Here is a 16,916-nt window from a genome sequence, read left to right on the forward strand (position 1 = left end):
TTAAAATATTTTTCGGCTTAATGATATGAATGTTGCCTAGATATGAATAATCATTACATCTTAGACTACAAATTTGTACTACAAAGTGTTGCATTTGATTTGTTTACTTCTCCAGTATATCATTTAATACTAGAGAGATCTATCCGTCAATTGACATAATAATTCATAGATGTTTATTGAAAAACGGCCAAGAGTATGCAATAGTTTTTGAATTTAGTTCACAATTTCGATTATGTTAATACACACTCTCTGCAGATCTGTTATAGCATGCAATGTTGACTAATAGAAAAGGTCAACAAATTTCTGCCGGCAACCGCCGCTTCTTGCATTGAGCCAAATTGCATAACAAACATAATTTTAATTAAATCAACAACTTGGTTGGAAACACACTGTATCATAATTGCCATGCACACCCACAAAGCACACTCGGCCAAGTTTAATTAAAATGTCAGAATCGTTATATTCACGTAAATTGTAATTGCATTTTTTTTGGTTGCTTGCCGAGGTAATAATTACACACAACACATTTGCAGAACGCTACAAAGCTGTTTAGGCAAAAATTAAATGCATTTGCATATTCAATTGAATCGAACAAATGAGCTTCCACAAATGAAAAGCATGGATGGTCATATTACTGCAATTAAAAGTTTTCAATTAGTTTAAAATGCTCCCCGACAAAGTTGCTCAATTAATTTTGATCCCAAAAGTTAATGTCTATAATCAGTTCTCAGACTTAAAAATAAAATAATCACAGGATCCTTAAGAAGCTATCAGCACGCAAGTTTTTCTGGCATTGTTTGTATATTGTTTTATTCCGTATCAAATTGTAAATTATTTGTATATAGAGTATTTATGTATACATAGGTATATAGTCATCATTTTACAATTCAAGAAGTTTATAAAATCGGTAGGCATTTAGTGACGCTCTCGCTCTCTATTTTTGCAGCATAACACCGTTATTTTTTTTAACAAAACTAAAAAAATAAAACAGAAAATGTAGAAATGAAATATATTTTTTGTAAAATGTGATCGTTGGTTTCTCATTTTCTTTCTAATTTTGTTGCATTTATTGTTATTCTTATTATTTCAAAATACAGCTTATCATTAGTTTGAACAATAAAATTTTGATTATGAAAACGAATTAAATCCGATGGCCCCCATCAATTTCTTACTAAATTCGTAATGTTTGACACAACAATTCGCAGAGAAAAGTGGCTGATTAAGGGGGCCCCAGCTAGGATGAACAGTATCAAATCTATTAGCTATTGTCATGAAAACATTCGGGACGTACAAATATACAGACGTTATAGAAAGGAGCTCGTACAAATTTGGTAGGTAAATGTTAACTCTTAGGTGATTGAGGTTTAGTCTATGATTTGCCTTTGTTAAATTTACAATAATTTTATACTCGCGTTACAACAAAACGACCGAAGGGCCGAGTGTCTGCCCCTCGCTCTGCTTGATTTTGGGCGCAAATCGTAGGTAGTTCGTTAGGTTTTTATATATTTTTGGCAGGATGTAGTTTATGTTATGTTATATACGTTAACCGTTCAGCTCTGCTCGCAAATTATTGATTTTATAGTTATAGCTCGGCTTGCTTTCTCTAACCCTATCTGTGCCACACTCAACTGATTTCGCTCGCTAAGGACCTAATATTAAATTATACAAAATAAATAATCGAAACCATAATCATAATAGACAATAACTCCTTCTCGTTTCCGATTCGACCTCGGTGCGTACGAAATAAACGTTATGTTGCATTAGAGAAATTAAGCGGTAACTACGAGCTTCTACAAGCAGTTCTCTGTCTCTCCTCCGACCCATTCCGCCCATTTTCTTTAGTCCAGTCCTAGTTTTTCCGCTACACCTAGTCCTCGTCCTTCGCCGTTGCTGCTGATGTGGACGCGTGGTCATTGGCACTTTCGCTGGCTTTGCCGTCAGAGTTGGCTGCTGCCGCTGAAGCTGGCGCGGCATCGCTTCCATTCTTGTTGCGGGCATCCTCCTTGGCCTCGAGGGCGCGAATACGGTTCTCCTGCTTGACGATGATCGCCTTGAGTTTGCGGATCTCGTCCTGAATAGTGCGCAGGTCCTTTTCCTATTGACATTAAAAGAAATTGATCAGTCGCTTAATATTCGCTGCAATCCAAATACTCACCGACAAAACTGCTGCCGGCGGTGCACCCTCGTTAGCCTCGTTGTTGTTGCCGGACGCGTAGGAGCCGCCGCCCGCACTGCTGCTCGCTGCTCCGGAGCTGCCACTTTCGCCTCTGGGCTTGTTGAGAATGTTGCCCGCCTTCTTCGCCGGCAGTGACTTGTTGACCGATGAGGATACGTAGCCGCCCTGCACAATGGAAACGCGATCCTGATTAGGTGGATTAGAAAATCTGTTCGTTTCAGAACACAACAAGGAACAATAAACACAACAACAAGCGCCACGCGTGATCGCGTGCGTGTTAGGGCCAAGTGTATATGTGTAAGTTACTGCATCCAGGGAAAGGCTCTATAAGTTCCATTTCTGCCAGCTGCTTGTTTTTATGTGCAATTCAAGAAATGTAAATTTTATTTTAATGAGAATTAACCACTTTTCATCAATTTTCCTAATGTGTTAAGTGACTCGAATTACCAGTAAATGTTTTAAAATCTCTACAAATAAAATAATTTAAAGTCATGAACGGAATTCTCGAATATGTTCCTTATCTTCGTATGATTAACTAAGTACAAATATACAAAGTTATTTTATAAGGCCACATCAGATAGGGTAAAAGCACGTCCTTAAATTTAATATTAAGAGAGGTCTGTTATCAATGTGAGTGAGTGGACTGTGGCTGGGCGGACGAGACACAAACGTAGATAACGCAGAAATAAACGCAAGCAAAGCAAGCGCAGGCATCACACGCTGGTAGCCACCGACAAACCCAGGAATTGAGCTTCAAACGGAGCTCACGAGAAGCTCATTTGGAGACCCATTTTACTGGCAACAAAAAGCAATTGCAAAAGCCGTTGGAATACATTGGAGAAGGGGCGTCCACAGTGACAGCGGCTGCCTCATCGACTTCGAGCCGCATTGCCACCTGTGGACATGCCCCGCGAGCCGACATGCTGATATATATTTCCTATATCTTGTACGCTCTGATCGCCGGCAGAATGGCTGGCATGGTGGCCGAACCTTCACCGCATTCGGCTGGTAGCGCTGTATTTCCAACGCGGAGTAGATAGCTCAGTGGCTTCCCCACTGTGGTCACTTACTTTGAGCGAAAATGTGATGGGGTCCGCATCCTTGCCGTCGATCCACTCCTCCGCGGTGATGGCAGCATCTTCCGCTAGCGTGTCGGGGTAGAGATCCTCCTGGAAGAGATCCGATTTGCGCGGCACGGTCATTGAAATGACCTGGCACAGACCGTTGTTGTTCATGCGGTAGAACTTGGCCACCTCGCAGGTGGTGACATCGCAGCCGCGCTTGGGCATTAGGCCAATACCACGCTGCGGCTCTGTCGTCTGAAACGTGTTGATATAGTGCACGAACGGAGGCTCGGGCGTTACCTGTAAATCAAGAATGGGGAATTATTGTAAGCATTAAGTTAAAAGCAAGACCAAACTAGAATATAAATAGTTTTTGTTTTTTAAATCATATATGTCATTCGTTACTAACCTCAAAATACCTGATGACTGAGTCACCCTTGCCGCACAGGTATATCATGTTCGTGTCTGCATCGTAGAGCGGGAACATCACGCCGTTGGACGTATCTAGCTCCACCATGACGATAGGCTCGTTAAGGGCGTCCGGTGCGCGCAGGGAGTACTGGCGCTCCGAGCTGCGATTAAAGCCCGTGGTGAAGATCAAACCGTGGCGCAGGAAGATGGCCCTCGTGGCCTTAGAACCCTCGTGGCACATGGCTTCGCTATCCAGCTCACCGGTGCGCGGATCGTAGATGCGGATCTTCTTGTCCTTGCAGGTGGTGACCAGCTTGGAGCCATCCCAGTTGAAGCAGGCGCTGTACACGATGTCCGGGTGGGAGTCGATGTGGACGAGGATTTCGCCAGTGCCCACGTTCCAAATAACAACCTGCACCAAACAAAGAGGGTATTAGCAATAATTTATGAAGGGGAGGTAAACATTTGCTCACCTGATTGTCGGAGCCGGCGGTAAGCAGCACATTAAGGGCCGAGGGATGCCACAGCACCAGACCCACGCGACGTTGGTGGAAGACCAGGTCGACCACGGGTTCGGTGAGCGTGCGCGACAGTCCGCCGTCGGGTATCTGCCACACCTTGACAACACAGTCCTCCGAGCCGGAAGCGATCACATTGTCGTTGTGTGGACACCAGGCGATGTCCAGCACGGGACCCTTGTGTCCGCCCACCAACGGGTGGTCCGCCGCTATGCGACCAACCTGAAAGAGCCCATTAAATTCCAATTAGTACGGTAATCCAACGTGAACTAATTAATTGACGACGACGTCATCACCAGACACCAATGAAAAATTGCAACCTCGCGACCCATTGGCCCAAATTGTGAATTATTATTTATAGCCGACTCCGGCTGCATTTGGTTCTGCTATATTCGCTAATCTGCGGCGCAAGCATTTCATAATTCCAAACTTCATGCCGTCTGCTACCAAGCATTGCGTTCAAATTATAGAAAGTCTGCAGGTGGATAACTTTCGCCATTAAACTGAGGATAGAAGCATATTATCGAAAAAACAATATCGACATAATGGACCAAAATTAAATTAGTTTCATAGACTGTGTTTAATTTTTTCAGAATCGCATTCTTCTCCCTGTTAAATACATTGTTAAAATCTATGTTGTAATTAACTCTATGATAACTTATTCTTTCTTAGTTTTGGTTTAAAATCCTCAAAGGTGTGAAATTTATATGCTTGGCAAGCAAAACCGCTTCCCACTCGTTATCAGCCCTTTTAATAGGGCCTTTGGCACAGAAGTAAAATATATTAAATTGACGGTTTTTATATATTTTTAGAATGAATACTTTTGTTGGAGTCATTTAGATTTATAAAACATTTTGTTGACGTCCTGTATAATTTTGTGATTACCATATTTAAGGCTCTATTTTGTTGAAAATCATTTTAAACATCAGTCGTTGTAAGAAACCAGCATTTTTGGAAATCATATATTTTTGAAATACATTTGTAATTCAATATATTCATTTGGTTTAACCTTTCTCTATTTGGTTTTTCTTCGATTAATATAAAGTATAGTGATAGAAAAAATTGCGAACCTAACATTATTTATTAAAAGAAATTGGTTTTTGAATAGCTTCAATTTTGATTATTGATTAATTCTATAAAAAAGGGATAAAATTGTTATTAAATTTCAACCAACTTTAAACATTCTGCAAGAATATATATTATATTGCACTTTCAATTTCAATATATGTACATATATAATATTTAGACATAAAAGTTTACTGTATTTGTTAGGCAAAGTAATAAAAAAAATGTTCAGTATTACAATATGATTTTCAAAAACTTCTAAGCATATAAATCTATTTTAGTCTTTCAAGAACTTTTGCTTGCTCAATTCCACACTTGCCAGATGCGGCCAACCTTGGCGACTTGATGGATCTCACTTATCATCTATCTGTGCCCCGCTCTCCAACTGGCCAAATCCAGTACCCATAAAGTAAGTAAAATAGGGCGTGTGAAAGCCGCTCTACATAGAAATCGTCACTTAAAGAAGAAGCAGCTGCTTAACCGTAAAGAAGTCAGCGAAAAAAAAAACGCTTATAGTGGCTGCCGCGCGTTTTGCATACAAATTTGTTCCAATTAGAACGACACCCGGCCTGCCTCCAAATACGTTTTGACCAAAAGAGGAGCATCGGAGGGGGATCGGGGGAATCGGGAGGTTAGACTGCCACCCACACTTGTGCCGGAGCTGCGGAGACAGCGACAGCTGAACGGAAGCTCATGTGGCTCGATTTGGAGCACACTGGCCAAATGATTTTGGAGAGTGAAAATGAAATTTATTAGAATATAAACAATTATTTTATTGCGGAATAATACGTCGGGCAGAGTGTGCGTTTCATTGCAATGATTTGCCCAACTATCATTTTTGGTTTTCATCTATCTGGCTGCTCCTCCATCTCTCTCTAAAATTAGACGATTTTGTTTGTCATGTTGGCTCTTGGCCAAATTACAAAAGTGCGCCAGCTAAGAGAACCGCTGTTGCGAGAGTAGCAGAATTCATAACTATTTATAAATACATGTGAGATTGGGGGGAGTCATCCGAAATCCGTCCACGTCACTTGCGACGTGGCAACAAGCCCGCAAATGGCCGCAAACTTTATGCCAAAAAGAGCCCTATAAATAGTTGGCCATTGTCTTATTTAAAAATACCCCACCAATCTGGCGGCGTTGGGGGAATACACTTATAGACCAATGCAGCTATAATAGGTCCGGTGGGGCACTCACTTTGTTGTGTGGCAAGACGATGAAGGCACCGCCGCCCGCCGACTCCACGATGATGGCCAGGAACTTGGGATTCACCGCGCAGAATGTGGAGTCCCAGCTGGACTTGGATACCCGTATGTTGTCGTAGCACTGCTCCCGCTTCAGGGCCTGTCCGTAGACGTGGCGGAATTTGGAGCTGCGTACTACACGAAACGACATATTGATGCTTCAGTGGCTTGGGTCAGTGGTCAGTCCTGAGTTTCTCTACGGCTACTCTGGAATGAAAATGGAAAGAAAAAAAATTCAAAGGTTATTAGCCAATATAAAACTATAACCAAATATACTCTAAAAAGTTAAGAAATTCTGATGAATTTTTAAATGATTTTCTCCACAGGTTTTTTAGCTATTGCGAACTCAACATTTCGAGTTACAAGCGACGCATAAACCCACCGACTCGTATTGTTATTCGCTTTCAGCTTCGCTCGCTGATGTATTAACTTAACGCGTTTTTCTTTCACCGCGCTTCGCAGCCTCGATTAGTTCAATAAATTTACATATGCTAATATCGCTTGTTGCGAAAATCAATGAGCTTTCCCATTCACAACTCGCTATTGACGAGCTGACTTTGTCCGCGAATGGTTGCATCAAAATTGGTTATGGCATCAATATCGGCGACTGAAATCGCCGGAAATAGGGGCAAGGCACCTAGAACGCTTTCACCTGCCACCTGCCACAAATGGCTCCACTTTCGTTAATGAACGTGTCGAACTATCAGTTGGCCAGCAAGACGAACCCCTTTCTTTTATATGACATCATACTGCTGAAATACTCACTCCAGTAATAAATAGCCTCCCAGCACGTAAGTTATGGCAGAGTAAAAATCTAACCCGAATTTAAACCCGAACCTTAACCCAAAGCCCATACCTAACACTCTGAGAGACTTCTAGATAACTACGTGCTGCGAACTGCCGCAGAAATCATTTCTGGGTTGGGCCGAGGCCGAAAGGATGACTAAACTTTGCCTCCGACCAGCTTTCGTTTTTAATCAGAAAAGTTCCATAAAAATGTTTTACTTATTTTTGCTTTATTTTGCTCGAAGATATTCATATTTATTGCAAGCACTAAACTTTGTCATTGACCCCTTAAAAACTGGCACCAAGGCAGACCCCGATAGTTGATTACTTTCCATATGAATAAATATTTTGGGCCACAAGGTGGGCACCGGGTTACTTTGTTCTTGGGTGAGTGTTGGCGGAGGGTCTGTCCTATCGACGTGGCCCCTCCGACTGATAAAGAAATATCAGCCCGGAGTTGGCCAAACACCACAGAGATAATGTTAAGTGCTACGCCTATATAGTCTAAAGCGTTGCTGAAATGTTCGGCACCAATCGGAATATACTCCAAAGCGATATAGTCAGAATTTATCTATATCTACGGCGTATGTATGCGCTGTTATTTATGTGTTTATATGCCAAACACCTTCGTTTGCAGGCGGGAAAATTTTTGTTTCGCAGCTGAAGGTCAAACCTATTAATAGAAAATTAAATCATCTTAGGCGAAATTAAATTTTCATATACAAACACAAGCGCACGATGCTCGTAGGAGCGTTGTAAATCGCATTTGATGTGTTTATTTATTTTGTTGGCATCGCTGGCATCTGCCATGCCTGAGTTATCATCGTCGGCCCAAGCAATCCCACTCCCCCGCTTGATCCCAATTGCATTCATAATTACAGTTCGCAAATGCCAAAAATGTGGCCTCTTCGGCATCAAGTCGACTTGAACTCGCCTTTGGTTTAATCAGCGAATAGAAAAGACAGCCATACAACGGAAGTTGGTTTCAGAAATCTCTCTGAACAATGAAAATCGCATAAGTACTTGTTCCCGAGTGTTGTTATGCGGGTGGTGTGATTGACATCACAATCTATTACAGTGGTACAAACTAACACTGGAACTACATATTTTACAATCCATTTCTACTAAATTGATACTACTTTCAAGTCATAAAACACATCTATTCATAATAAATTACTCATTATTGTTGATATATTTTATTGTCAAGAATAAAAACCGACTGCTGGCAATATTCCTTATGAAAAGTAACCGTTCGATGTCATCCAACTTTCAGGAATCACTGTCTTCCAGTCGTGTTAATCGTTTGACAATGCCGTTTCTGTGGGCCCTTCAGCAATTTGTGTTTGCAATCGTGCAAGATGCAACCGTTTCTCAATTGATGCAATCGCAATGGTCCAGCGATCGGGAACTGGCCGCAAATTGACTTAATGCTTGATTGCAAATCTTAGCGCTTTGTCGACACGTTGTGTTCACCGGCCAATTCTAATTGCTAACAAATGCTGTCGTGTTGTTCTTGTTTCTTGGCGGCGTGACTAAAACGCAGTGAGGCCCCTTTTGCACCTCGCCCTCGACTGACTTGGGTGTGCAGTCAATTAAGCGTAGTACGAGTAGTTTCCAGTGGCAGTGCAATGGGGCGTGAGCAAAAAATAAAACAGTGTTTGGGTAAAAATAAAGTGGTGATGGAATGGGACACTGCTCCAATTGTGGCGACGGGCGCCGTTATGATGACATCTCCATTCCCACATACACTCAAAAAAGGATTTTTATAGTGACCACTGCAAAATTAGTAAAATTGTCTTTAATTTTCCAGAAAGCAAATACATCCGGAGGTTAGAAGCATTTTTTTAAGTCTTTATCCTAGAAGTTCTTAGAAGTACTGTTGACTAACTACAATTGAAAGATATGGTAAAATGTTCTTAAAAATAAAATTTCTTTTTAAGTAATCGGCTCTTTATGTTCTATATTACACTTCCTTGTTGGAACATTGTTAAATGCTGATATCTGGTTTATTTTCAAATTATATACATACAATTTTTTTTTATATTTTTTTAGTTTAGTATTAGCTTATTTGAGACTTGAATATCAAATGGTTACTATACTGGAATAGATTGTAATATAATTTTAATTACTTTTTAAATATATAATTTTAAAATGCTGGTAAATGATCCCAAATAATCATCATGAAACTGATCATTTAACATATCAATTGCTCTTTAAGTCACAAAATGGTAACATTTATTCCCAGTGCATCGCTGCAGCGACACCTAATCAGACGGCCAATGATCACAGTGCCATACAGTGCATGAGTCATCCGTGATAAGGGGGCCCACTGTTTATCGGCTGTCGGCTGCATTGGAAACTTTCGCTGTTCGACTCGACTTCATGGTGATGATGATGTCATTGATGCTGGCGCAACGTCATTGGATATGCAGCGATGTGTGTGCGAAGGTTCATCAAACTGCTTGAATAGTGTGCGTGCCTGACGGCGATTAGCCAAAGATTTTGACAAAAAGCGCGCAAGTGTCGCGGCAGACTCGCTGGCTTGTTGCACAGTGGGTGTCGTTGCAGCCCGAGTGAAAGTGGAACTCGGTTGCTAAAATTAACCACAGGCATATGCAGTGCCCCGCCCGACACCCTGCCTCTGCCCCTCCCCATCGAAAGTGGCGCTGACTTTTGTTGCTGTCTTAATTGCTGCTGGTTCTTCTTACCCCTTGCGCCACCCCACATCGCCTCCCATTTGTTGCTATTTTTTGCATTTCCATTTGCGCTTAGTCAGACTGAGCGGCAGTTGTGGCTGCTTTTATACCCTAAGTATTACGGGTATTTCGGTTTATATGTGTTTATGATACGCATTGTAGAGCAATTGGTAAAAAGATTTTAATTTTCCAATAAAACGAGGAGGACTAATGCAAATTATACTTTGGAGAGGAAAATTTTGTTTCGGAAATATTAATTTAAATATGCAAGTAAAAACATTTCCTAGTTCTCTCCAAACTGACTACAGAAATAAGCATGTCAAATTTGATTTAAATTTTAAGTATTTAACTTGTGCGTGTTACAATGTTCATTGTCACTTTACTTTTAGTTAAGAGAATAAAAACAAAGTATCTACAACATTATATGTACTTTAGGACGGTCCAAATTACATATACATTTTAAGTTCATTCTCTTATCCGCTGATACTTGCGGTTTGCTGCATTTAAGAGATACCATTATGCATTTTTAGGAAAACATGCGTTTTAGGGAATTCCAAGTTTATCGCTCATACGCACAGTTACCTTTAATTAATTGAATTAATTGACACTACGTGGGTAAGTCTACGTGTGAGTACTTTTTACGTCTAAAACTGTAAATAAATTTTTTTGATTTTAAGACAGTGTAATTACGGATCCCGTTTTGGACCACTCTAATCTACATAAATAAGATACTTCAAGTCACAATTTTATATGATTGATGATTAACCGTCAATACAGTAAGAAATACGACAACAATTTATACGGTACCAAAAATGTTATCTGTGTACTGCTCTGTGGAGTTTTTAGCCAATTGGAATGTTTGTTGCTCGCCTAATCAGCGTTCATACGCGCGCCTGTTTTGCGATCTTGACCAAACAGCTGTTGGCGGCTGAGTGATCACGACATTAGCTGACGCATAAACGCGATCTGCGAGCGTGGAAGTGCCAGTGTGTGTGTGCTTCATTCCAGTGCATTTTTAATATTTTTGTCACTAATTGGTGTTGGCTAAGTGTCGCTTGTAAACCCATTTGGGGAGCAACCGAAATAGCTGTGCGTGGGGGCGTATGCTGTGCTCTCTCTCGTTCGCTCGCACTTTCCAAGACGCCGCTGGAGGTCGCTTGTTTTTCACACTTGCTCACTCGCACACACGAAATGAACCGTAATTCTGTGCTCCGGCCAACTGGAAGCCACGTTCATGGCTGACAGATATTCCGCATTTTAAATTGCAGCCTATTTTGGCGCCCTCAGCACGCACTTCCCCTTCTCCTCACCGCACCTTTGCATCCAGTAACTTGTTGCTTCTGCCAGCAACAATTGGCACACTCTCTCCTCTCCCCCTTTCTCTTACTTTCGCAGACCACCGCTCTCCCTTGCTCTATTCCACACCCGCGCAGTGTAAACAAGTAAGAGCCGGAAAAGCCTCACAAATTACAGCAAAATGCGAGAAAATATAAAAAAAACAATTAATACAATCAAGTGCGATACAACCAATTCGCCTGCGAGTTGTTTGATTTTTTTCGCTCGTTTTTGCAACGTTTTTCGGCACTGGCGCTGGCCAAAGACGCTGCTTCGCTCTCTTTATTCCCTTTTTTGGGTGTTGGACTCATATAACACGGTGCGCGAGAGGGAGAGCAGATGCCTGAACTTTTATAGCGGTACTCTTCACATGCATTGCGTTCGCCGCTCCGCTCGCACAAGAAAGCACGCACACTAGCACACGCACGCCACACTCGGCGCACACACACAGTCGTACGGCGGCTGTCGCACTTATTTTTTACCGTGATTTTTAATGATTTTGTAATACGCGCGTTTATTACTTAAGCGCCGCATTTGCATCGGCCACTTGCAACTTTGCCTGGAAAATGCACAGCTGCCGCTGACACCGAGCAGATTTATTTATATTCCGCAAAAATATCCGCCGTGATTCATTGCTCATGACATTTAATGTGGCAGCACAAAAGCGGCTGCAAGAAACCAAAATACCACTCACTTTTTTAATCACTCACTGGGGCCAGCGCATTCAGCGAGGTATTTCGACTTAAGATTTTGCACACGACTGGGAATTTAAGGCACTACTTCAAGACTTTTCAGTCAGCAGAAAGACGGGACGAGTATAAAAATGCCGACGAGAGCGCGCAGAGCATCTAAGAGCAAGTTCGACACTGTTGTTCGAGGCGAGTTGTTGATATCAGCGCAGTTCACTAGGCGTTTGCGTTTATCCGCACAGTGTTGCCACCTGCGGCGAAGGCGGCCGGCAGAAATAGCTAAAACTAGCTTGGGTTCATTCCATAGATGCCCAGATCTGATAACACGAGCTTTATCTGGGTTTTATTATCCTTAAGTCTTTTTCTCAGTTATATGCTGAAATAACATTTTGTGCTAAACTTTTCCTTACCTAAGTTACACAAAATAATTTGCTCCCTTCTAACTTACCTATTAAATTTTATACACCTTGAAAAAAAACTGTGCTTAGTAATTAGGTACCGAAAATTGTTTCGTATTTTAGAATTTGCTTAGTATCGATGATCGATCTTTAAAAATGCTTACACAATATATTATAATTCCAATGCAAGTTTGAGGTGAGCTAATACAAACGTATTTTAATAAGGTCCAGTGGATATGAAAATAAAATTAAATTTGTTTTCAATTCAAAGTAGATTCAATGAAAATCAAATTATATTTTAATATAATTAAATTAGTACCTTCTAGCTTACCAAGATGTTTTCCTTTTGTTGCTTTCCTCCAGCAGTAACTCAGTCCGTCAATAATCGATTTCCATTATCTCTCTTTGTTCACCATAAATAACACTGGATATATTTATATGCCTCGCAACTTTTGTGTTTTTAAAAAGATACCAACAAATTGTATCTTCAATAATTTTTCCATAATTAGCTTAGGACTATGATGCGATAGAACGTGGCAAAAAAAATGTTCGATTATAAAAACCTTAAAGCCTTTTTTAATCCAACAAAAAGTAAATTAAAAAATTATTTTATTCGTATATAAAGGCCGGCACTCACAATTTATTAAGCATTTCCGTAATTTATGAAAGTCAAAGATGCCTTACTTCTATGAATTGCATAGGTGTAAAAATATTGCCCTACAAGCTTTTGGAATTTGTTCCTGAATGTTATGAGATTATAATTTTCAATATGTTAATAGTAGCCAGAAGAACTAAAAAATGTATATTCAGTAATTATTTAACTCTTAAAATAGTAGGATTAATAAAATGGTACTCCCATGTAAAACAACATATATTTTATTTAATAACAATAGCTTGGTGAAAGGCGCTTAGAAATAGCCAAAAAAGTTGGCAGCAATCATTGCTGGTATTCGCCTAATGCGTTGATGTACTGCATCCCTGTCGCGAAGTACGGTTACGCTAAACAGCTGATGGCCCGCGACTCATTTGAATTTCCGGATGGCTTTCTTCACGACCTAAAATTAGCCACTTTTAATTGTAATTTTATTGGGTTCAGATGTTACAAACCTTTCTTCGGCATTGTCAAGCAGCGCAGTACCTCTCCAAGTGGATATTCCAGTACAATTGCCACGAAAGCAGCCACAAATTGCGTAAGCATAAACACACATAAAACATTGGACAGCTAAGAACAAGTTAAAATTACGTACAAGTTAAGGTTACTGAATTAAAATGCTTACTAGGTAAAAGGTGGACACGTAGACCGGCTGCCTAAAATATCCCGCCACTATTCTCAGGATGACAATGTGCCAGAGGAAGGACTGAAATGAGATTCTTGCCAGTGGTCGAAAAATCGGTAAGGTGCAAAACTCATAGGCAATTCCTGTCGAAGATTGGTAAGTGATTGCAGTCATAAATCGAAATACCTTATATAACCCACCTCCCACCTTGCAGCACATGAGGCTCACGAATCCCGCGCATATCAGCAACCACAAAATCTTGTGAACACCCGCATACAAGGCTAGCCAAAGGGATGGCTTCGGAAAGTCCTGGTGGATGAAGATGTAGCCCGAGAAAAGGACTCCCAACGTGGCCGGCACAAGGAGCCATAAGGTCAGCTCGAACTTTAGATGTCCCCGGAGCACTAATCCTTGGGGTCGCTTCTTTAGGTAATAATGACCGCACAGAAACCCGAACAGGTATCCTCCCAAATTCGTGTAGAATGGCGGATACATCTGGTAAAATGTGTCCGAATGCCGGAAGTACAAGTAGCGATAGGTTCTAAGAGTATAATAATATCATTTAGCTGAGAAGTATATCCAAAATTATGAAGACCCACTCCGGACGAAGGTGATAGACAGCATCCAACTCAAGAACGTAAGTCAATATAGAAGGTACTGCGAAGGCAAGCACTAAAAGAGTTATATAGATGGGCCTCGTTAGCTTGGGATGCCTGAAAGTAGACAGTTAATGGGGTATCCACAAAAGTGGAAATGTCTTACTTCTTGCTTATAACAATTACGATCAGAAAGAGCTCAAAGAGTTGCATGTCCGCACCCAAGTACCAGGTTTGATGGGAACACTAAAAATATAACGGGAAAGCTAAATTTTAAGCTCAAAAGAACTAACTAGATTCGATTTTAGTCAAGCTATGCAATTTCGATTAGATTCATATTAGATGAAGAAGGAAATCAACAAATGTGGCGATAAACCCTCTGTTGGTTTTGCGCTATCTCATTAACATGAATAATTTCTTTTGTAAAGAGTCTTAATTCCAATTGTGATCCAAGTGTAATTCGACTGGAATTTATCTTTTCTCAAAACGATTTTAAAACATACACTGTCCTCCAACATGTGGTTGGTCACAAAGAATACATTCTTCCACCAGTTTCTTCGGCAAAAAAAACGCTCAGCCTCTGTCAGATGCCGCCAAAAAGGTCCGTTTTGGAGGCGCACCAGCAGAGTTCCATTAAAGAGTATGAGGGCGACGAGCGAGGGCAGGAGTCTAAAGTATCTGTAAAAAAACACACGGAAGTACACGCGAATGCAATCAAGGGTCCCTGTCTCCGGGTGAATCAATTGGCGTTCGGTGAAATTAACGTAGAGCAAAAAGCCACTCATTACGAAAAATATCTGGATGACAAGGCTGCCGTTCTGAAATAGCGATGTCTCGATCCTGAAGAGATACTGTTCGTAAAACTCAGGATTTTCTATTGGGACTGTCATGAAGACCATTAGCGTATGTCCCATGATTACCACGAATACGCCGATCACTCGGAACCCGTCAAAGAAGCTCACATCGCGCGAGAAATCCGTGCCATGGGGCTCAGTTAGTCGATAGTAATTACGGACTATTGAGAAGGAGGTGAGGAGCTGCTGTCCTGGTGGCAAACCAAAATCAACATAGTAACGATTGTTTCCCCGGCAGTTATTATACACTTACTGCGACAATTTGGTGCCTTCCTATAGAAATTCTCTGTCTGGTCCGAATTTGTCTTGCTGAGTCGGCAGTCGTAGATTGAGGAACACAAAGTCAGCAGGAGTACGCAGATCAGAAGAACATAAAAGGTCAAATCGAGCCCATCTGAGGAAACCCACTCTATTAGTTCTAACTTGTTCCACTGACCTCTCACGGGAAAAAAGGCAGGTGTGCTAACTCATTATATTACTAACTACTTAAAAAAGGCTAAAAGAGGTGCATAGAGTGTATGAAATAAAATGTATCTCTAGATACTACAGTAATCTTTACTCTACTTGCCATGCTCCAAGTGCTCATCCGCTTGCACACAATATTCGATGAGGCTGCGAGTCTGAAGCGAAAACTCCTCAGCGAACTTTAGATTCAGGCAGCTGTTAACCAATTCTTCGTTGAGGAGGCGCTTATCCGCATCCGATGGTCGTTGGTGAACCTTGTCGTAGTAGGAGATCAGTTCCTTGTCCAGAAATTTACTTCTGTCGTACTCTTCCGACTGAGATATGTTTATCAGACTTTGCTTGCAGTTCTCTAGACACACACCCCTAAACACGCGATCATGTCGAAAACGATGCTTCGAGTCCTGCGAAACTTCGTCGATTTGGTGCCACAAAGTAGAACTTTCATTGCGTACGATCTCCACATATACCAGGCAGTAGTTACCAGAAGACCTATCCAGGCAGAGATCGTAGTCATCCAGCTGATGCAGGGCGGGCATTTGTCTGTATAGGGTTACTGCAGATGGAGCTCTCCCTAAATAATCCCTTCAATATTAACTTGCTGCTACTTACAATTAAATGAGCCAGATAAAAAGTTTCCTTGACCCAAAGACAATATCGACAGAAGGATCCCGAGTTGCAGCAAACAGAGCATACTTAGAGTGTCTCGTCTAACACTTGAAGATGAACTATTGGGAATGTTTGCTCGATTTGCTATACTAATTTAACGATAGCGTGCCGAACCGTCAGGCCTGAATGCGTTTTTCAAAGGTATTTCTATAAATTACTTCGACTTGACGAAATCACAGCTATTAAAAGGCAGTAGTTTATTTTATTTCGTTGAACTTAAATTTACTTCCTCCAAATCTTCCGATTATTTAGCCCAAATGTCGGCCAGTAAAGATCGGGAGATCTATATTGGACTTCACGTAGAAAACGAAGGGATGATTAGCAACGAAGTGTTTGCGTCTGAAACCAGCCACTGGCATCACCCGGAATCCTAGACCATGAAAGCGATGGAGAATTTAGAACATTGTGCTTTGGACTTTATTGAGGCTACATGCTTGGTTAGTACAAAAATGTAAAGTGTATATATAAGATCATCGATTGTGCGCAGTCTTAGTCTTATTAAATTTGGTTTGCGAATATAGATTGCAGTGACGCCCGTATTGACAAAGTTAATTCTGAATGGATGCTCGGCGTAGGTCATCAATATACGACTGGCGATCACATCTGGAAATGAAATGGACATGAGTTACACGAATCGCATGGTTGGCTTTGTTAGTAAAATATACCGAGGATTATT

At 41.1% G+C, this 16,916-nt stretch overlaps 2 protein-coding genes across 3 annotated transcripts; both read right to left on the bottom strand.

The window, feature by feature from the left end:
* Positions 1-782: 782 nt before the first annotated feature.
* On the bottom strand, positions 783-12,187 carry LOC108044291 (coronin-1C-A). Of its 2 annotated transcripts, none has more exons than XM_017123252.1 (7): positions 11,990-12,187; positions 6,432-6,685; positions 4,125-4,391; positions 3,650-4,063; positions 3,247-3,540; positions 2,156-2,341; positions 783-2,095 (listed from the first exon to the last, which is right to left on the bottom strand). In XM_017123252.1, exons 2-7 carry the CDS (start codon positions 6,627-6,629, stop codon positions 1,868-1,870), a joined length of 1,587 nt encoding a protein of 528 aa, XP_016978741.1. In that variant the 5' UTR covers positions 6,630-6,685; positions 11,990-12,187; the 3' UTR covers positions 783-1,867. The 2 variants fall into 2 exon arrangements, with proteins under 2 accessions (XP_016978741.1, XP_016978740.1); XM_017123251.1 differs by having other exon boundaries at positions 2,156-2,362.
* Positions 12,188-13,242: 1,055 nt separating this feature from the next.
* Positions 13,243-16,485, bottom strand: LOC108044296 (nose resistant to fluoxetine protein 6). The gene is made up of 10 exons (XM_017123264.2): positions 16,184-16,485; positions 15,678-16,127; positions 15,363-15,503; positions 14,759-15,300; positions 14,422-14,501; positions 14,259-14,372; positions 13,860-14,200; positions 13,660-13,802; positions 13,490-13,604; positions 13,243-13,437 (listed from the first exon to the last, which is right to left on the bottom strand). Exons 1-10 carry the CDS (start codon positions 16,263-16,265, stop codon positions 13,382-13,384), a joined length of 2,064 nt encoding a protein of 687 aa, XP_016978753.1. The 5' UTR covers positions 16,266-16,485; the 3' UTR covers positions 13,243-13,381.
* Positions 16,486-16,916: the final 431 nt, after the last annotated feature.

The sequence above is a fragment of the Drosophila rhopaloa genome, unplaced genomic scaffold, assembly GCF_018152115.1.
Source record: "Drosophila rhopaloa isolate 14029-0021.01 unplaced genomic scaffold, ASM1815211v1 contig_115, whole genome shotgun sequence".
NCBI lineage: Eukaryota > Metazoa > Arthropoda > Insecta > Diptera > Drosophilidae > Drosophila > Drosophila rhopaloa.

Excerpts from the sequence above, each read along its gene's own strand:
- LOC108044291 (XM_017123251.1), bottom strand. The coding sequence starts at position 6,629 with ATGTCGTTTCGTGTAGTACGCAGCTCCAAATTCCGCCACGTCTACGGA. Across the intron at positions 3,541-3,649 it reads CAGTCATCAGGTATTTTGAG|GTAACGCCCGAGCCTCCGTT; the intron begins GTTAGTAACGAA and ends CTTGATTTACAG. Across the intron at positions 2,096-2,155 it reads CGCCGGCAGCAGTTTTGTCG|GAAAAGGACCTGCGCACTAT; the intron begins GTGAGTATTTGG and ends TAATGTCAATAG.
- LOC108044296 (XM_017123264.2), bottom strand. The coding sequence starts at position 16,265 with ATGCTCTGTTTGCTGCAACTCGGGATCCTTCTGTCGATATTGTCTTTG. Across the intron at positions 15,504-15,677 it reads GGATGAGCACTTGGAGCATG|ATGGGCTCGATTTGACCTTT; the intron begins GCAAGTAGAGTA and ends GGGTTTCCTCAG. Across the intron at positions 14,373-14,421 it reads GTAATTGTTATAAGCAAGAA|GCATCCCAAGCTAACGAGGC; the intron begins GTAAGACATTTC and ends GTCTACTTTCAG.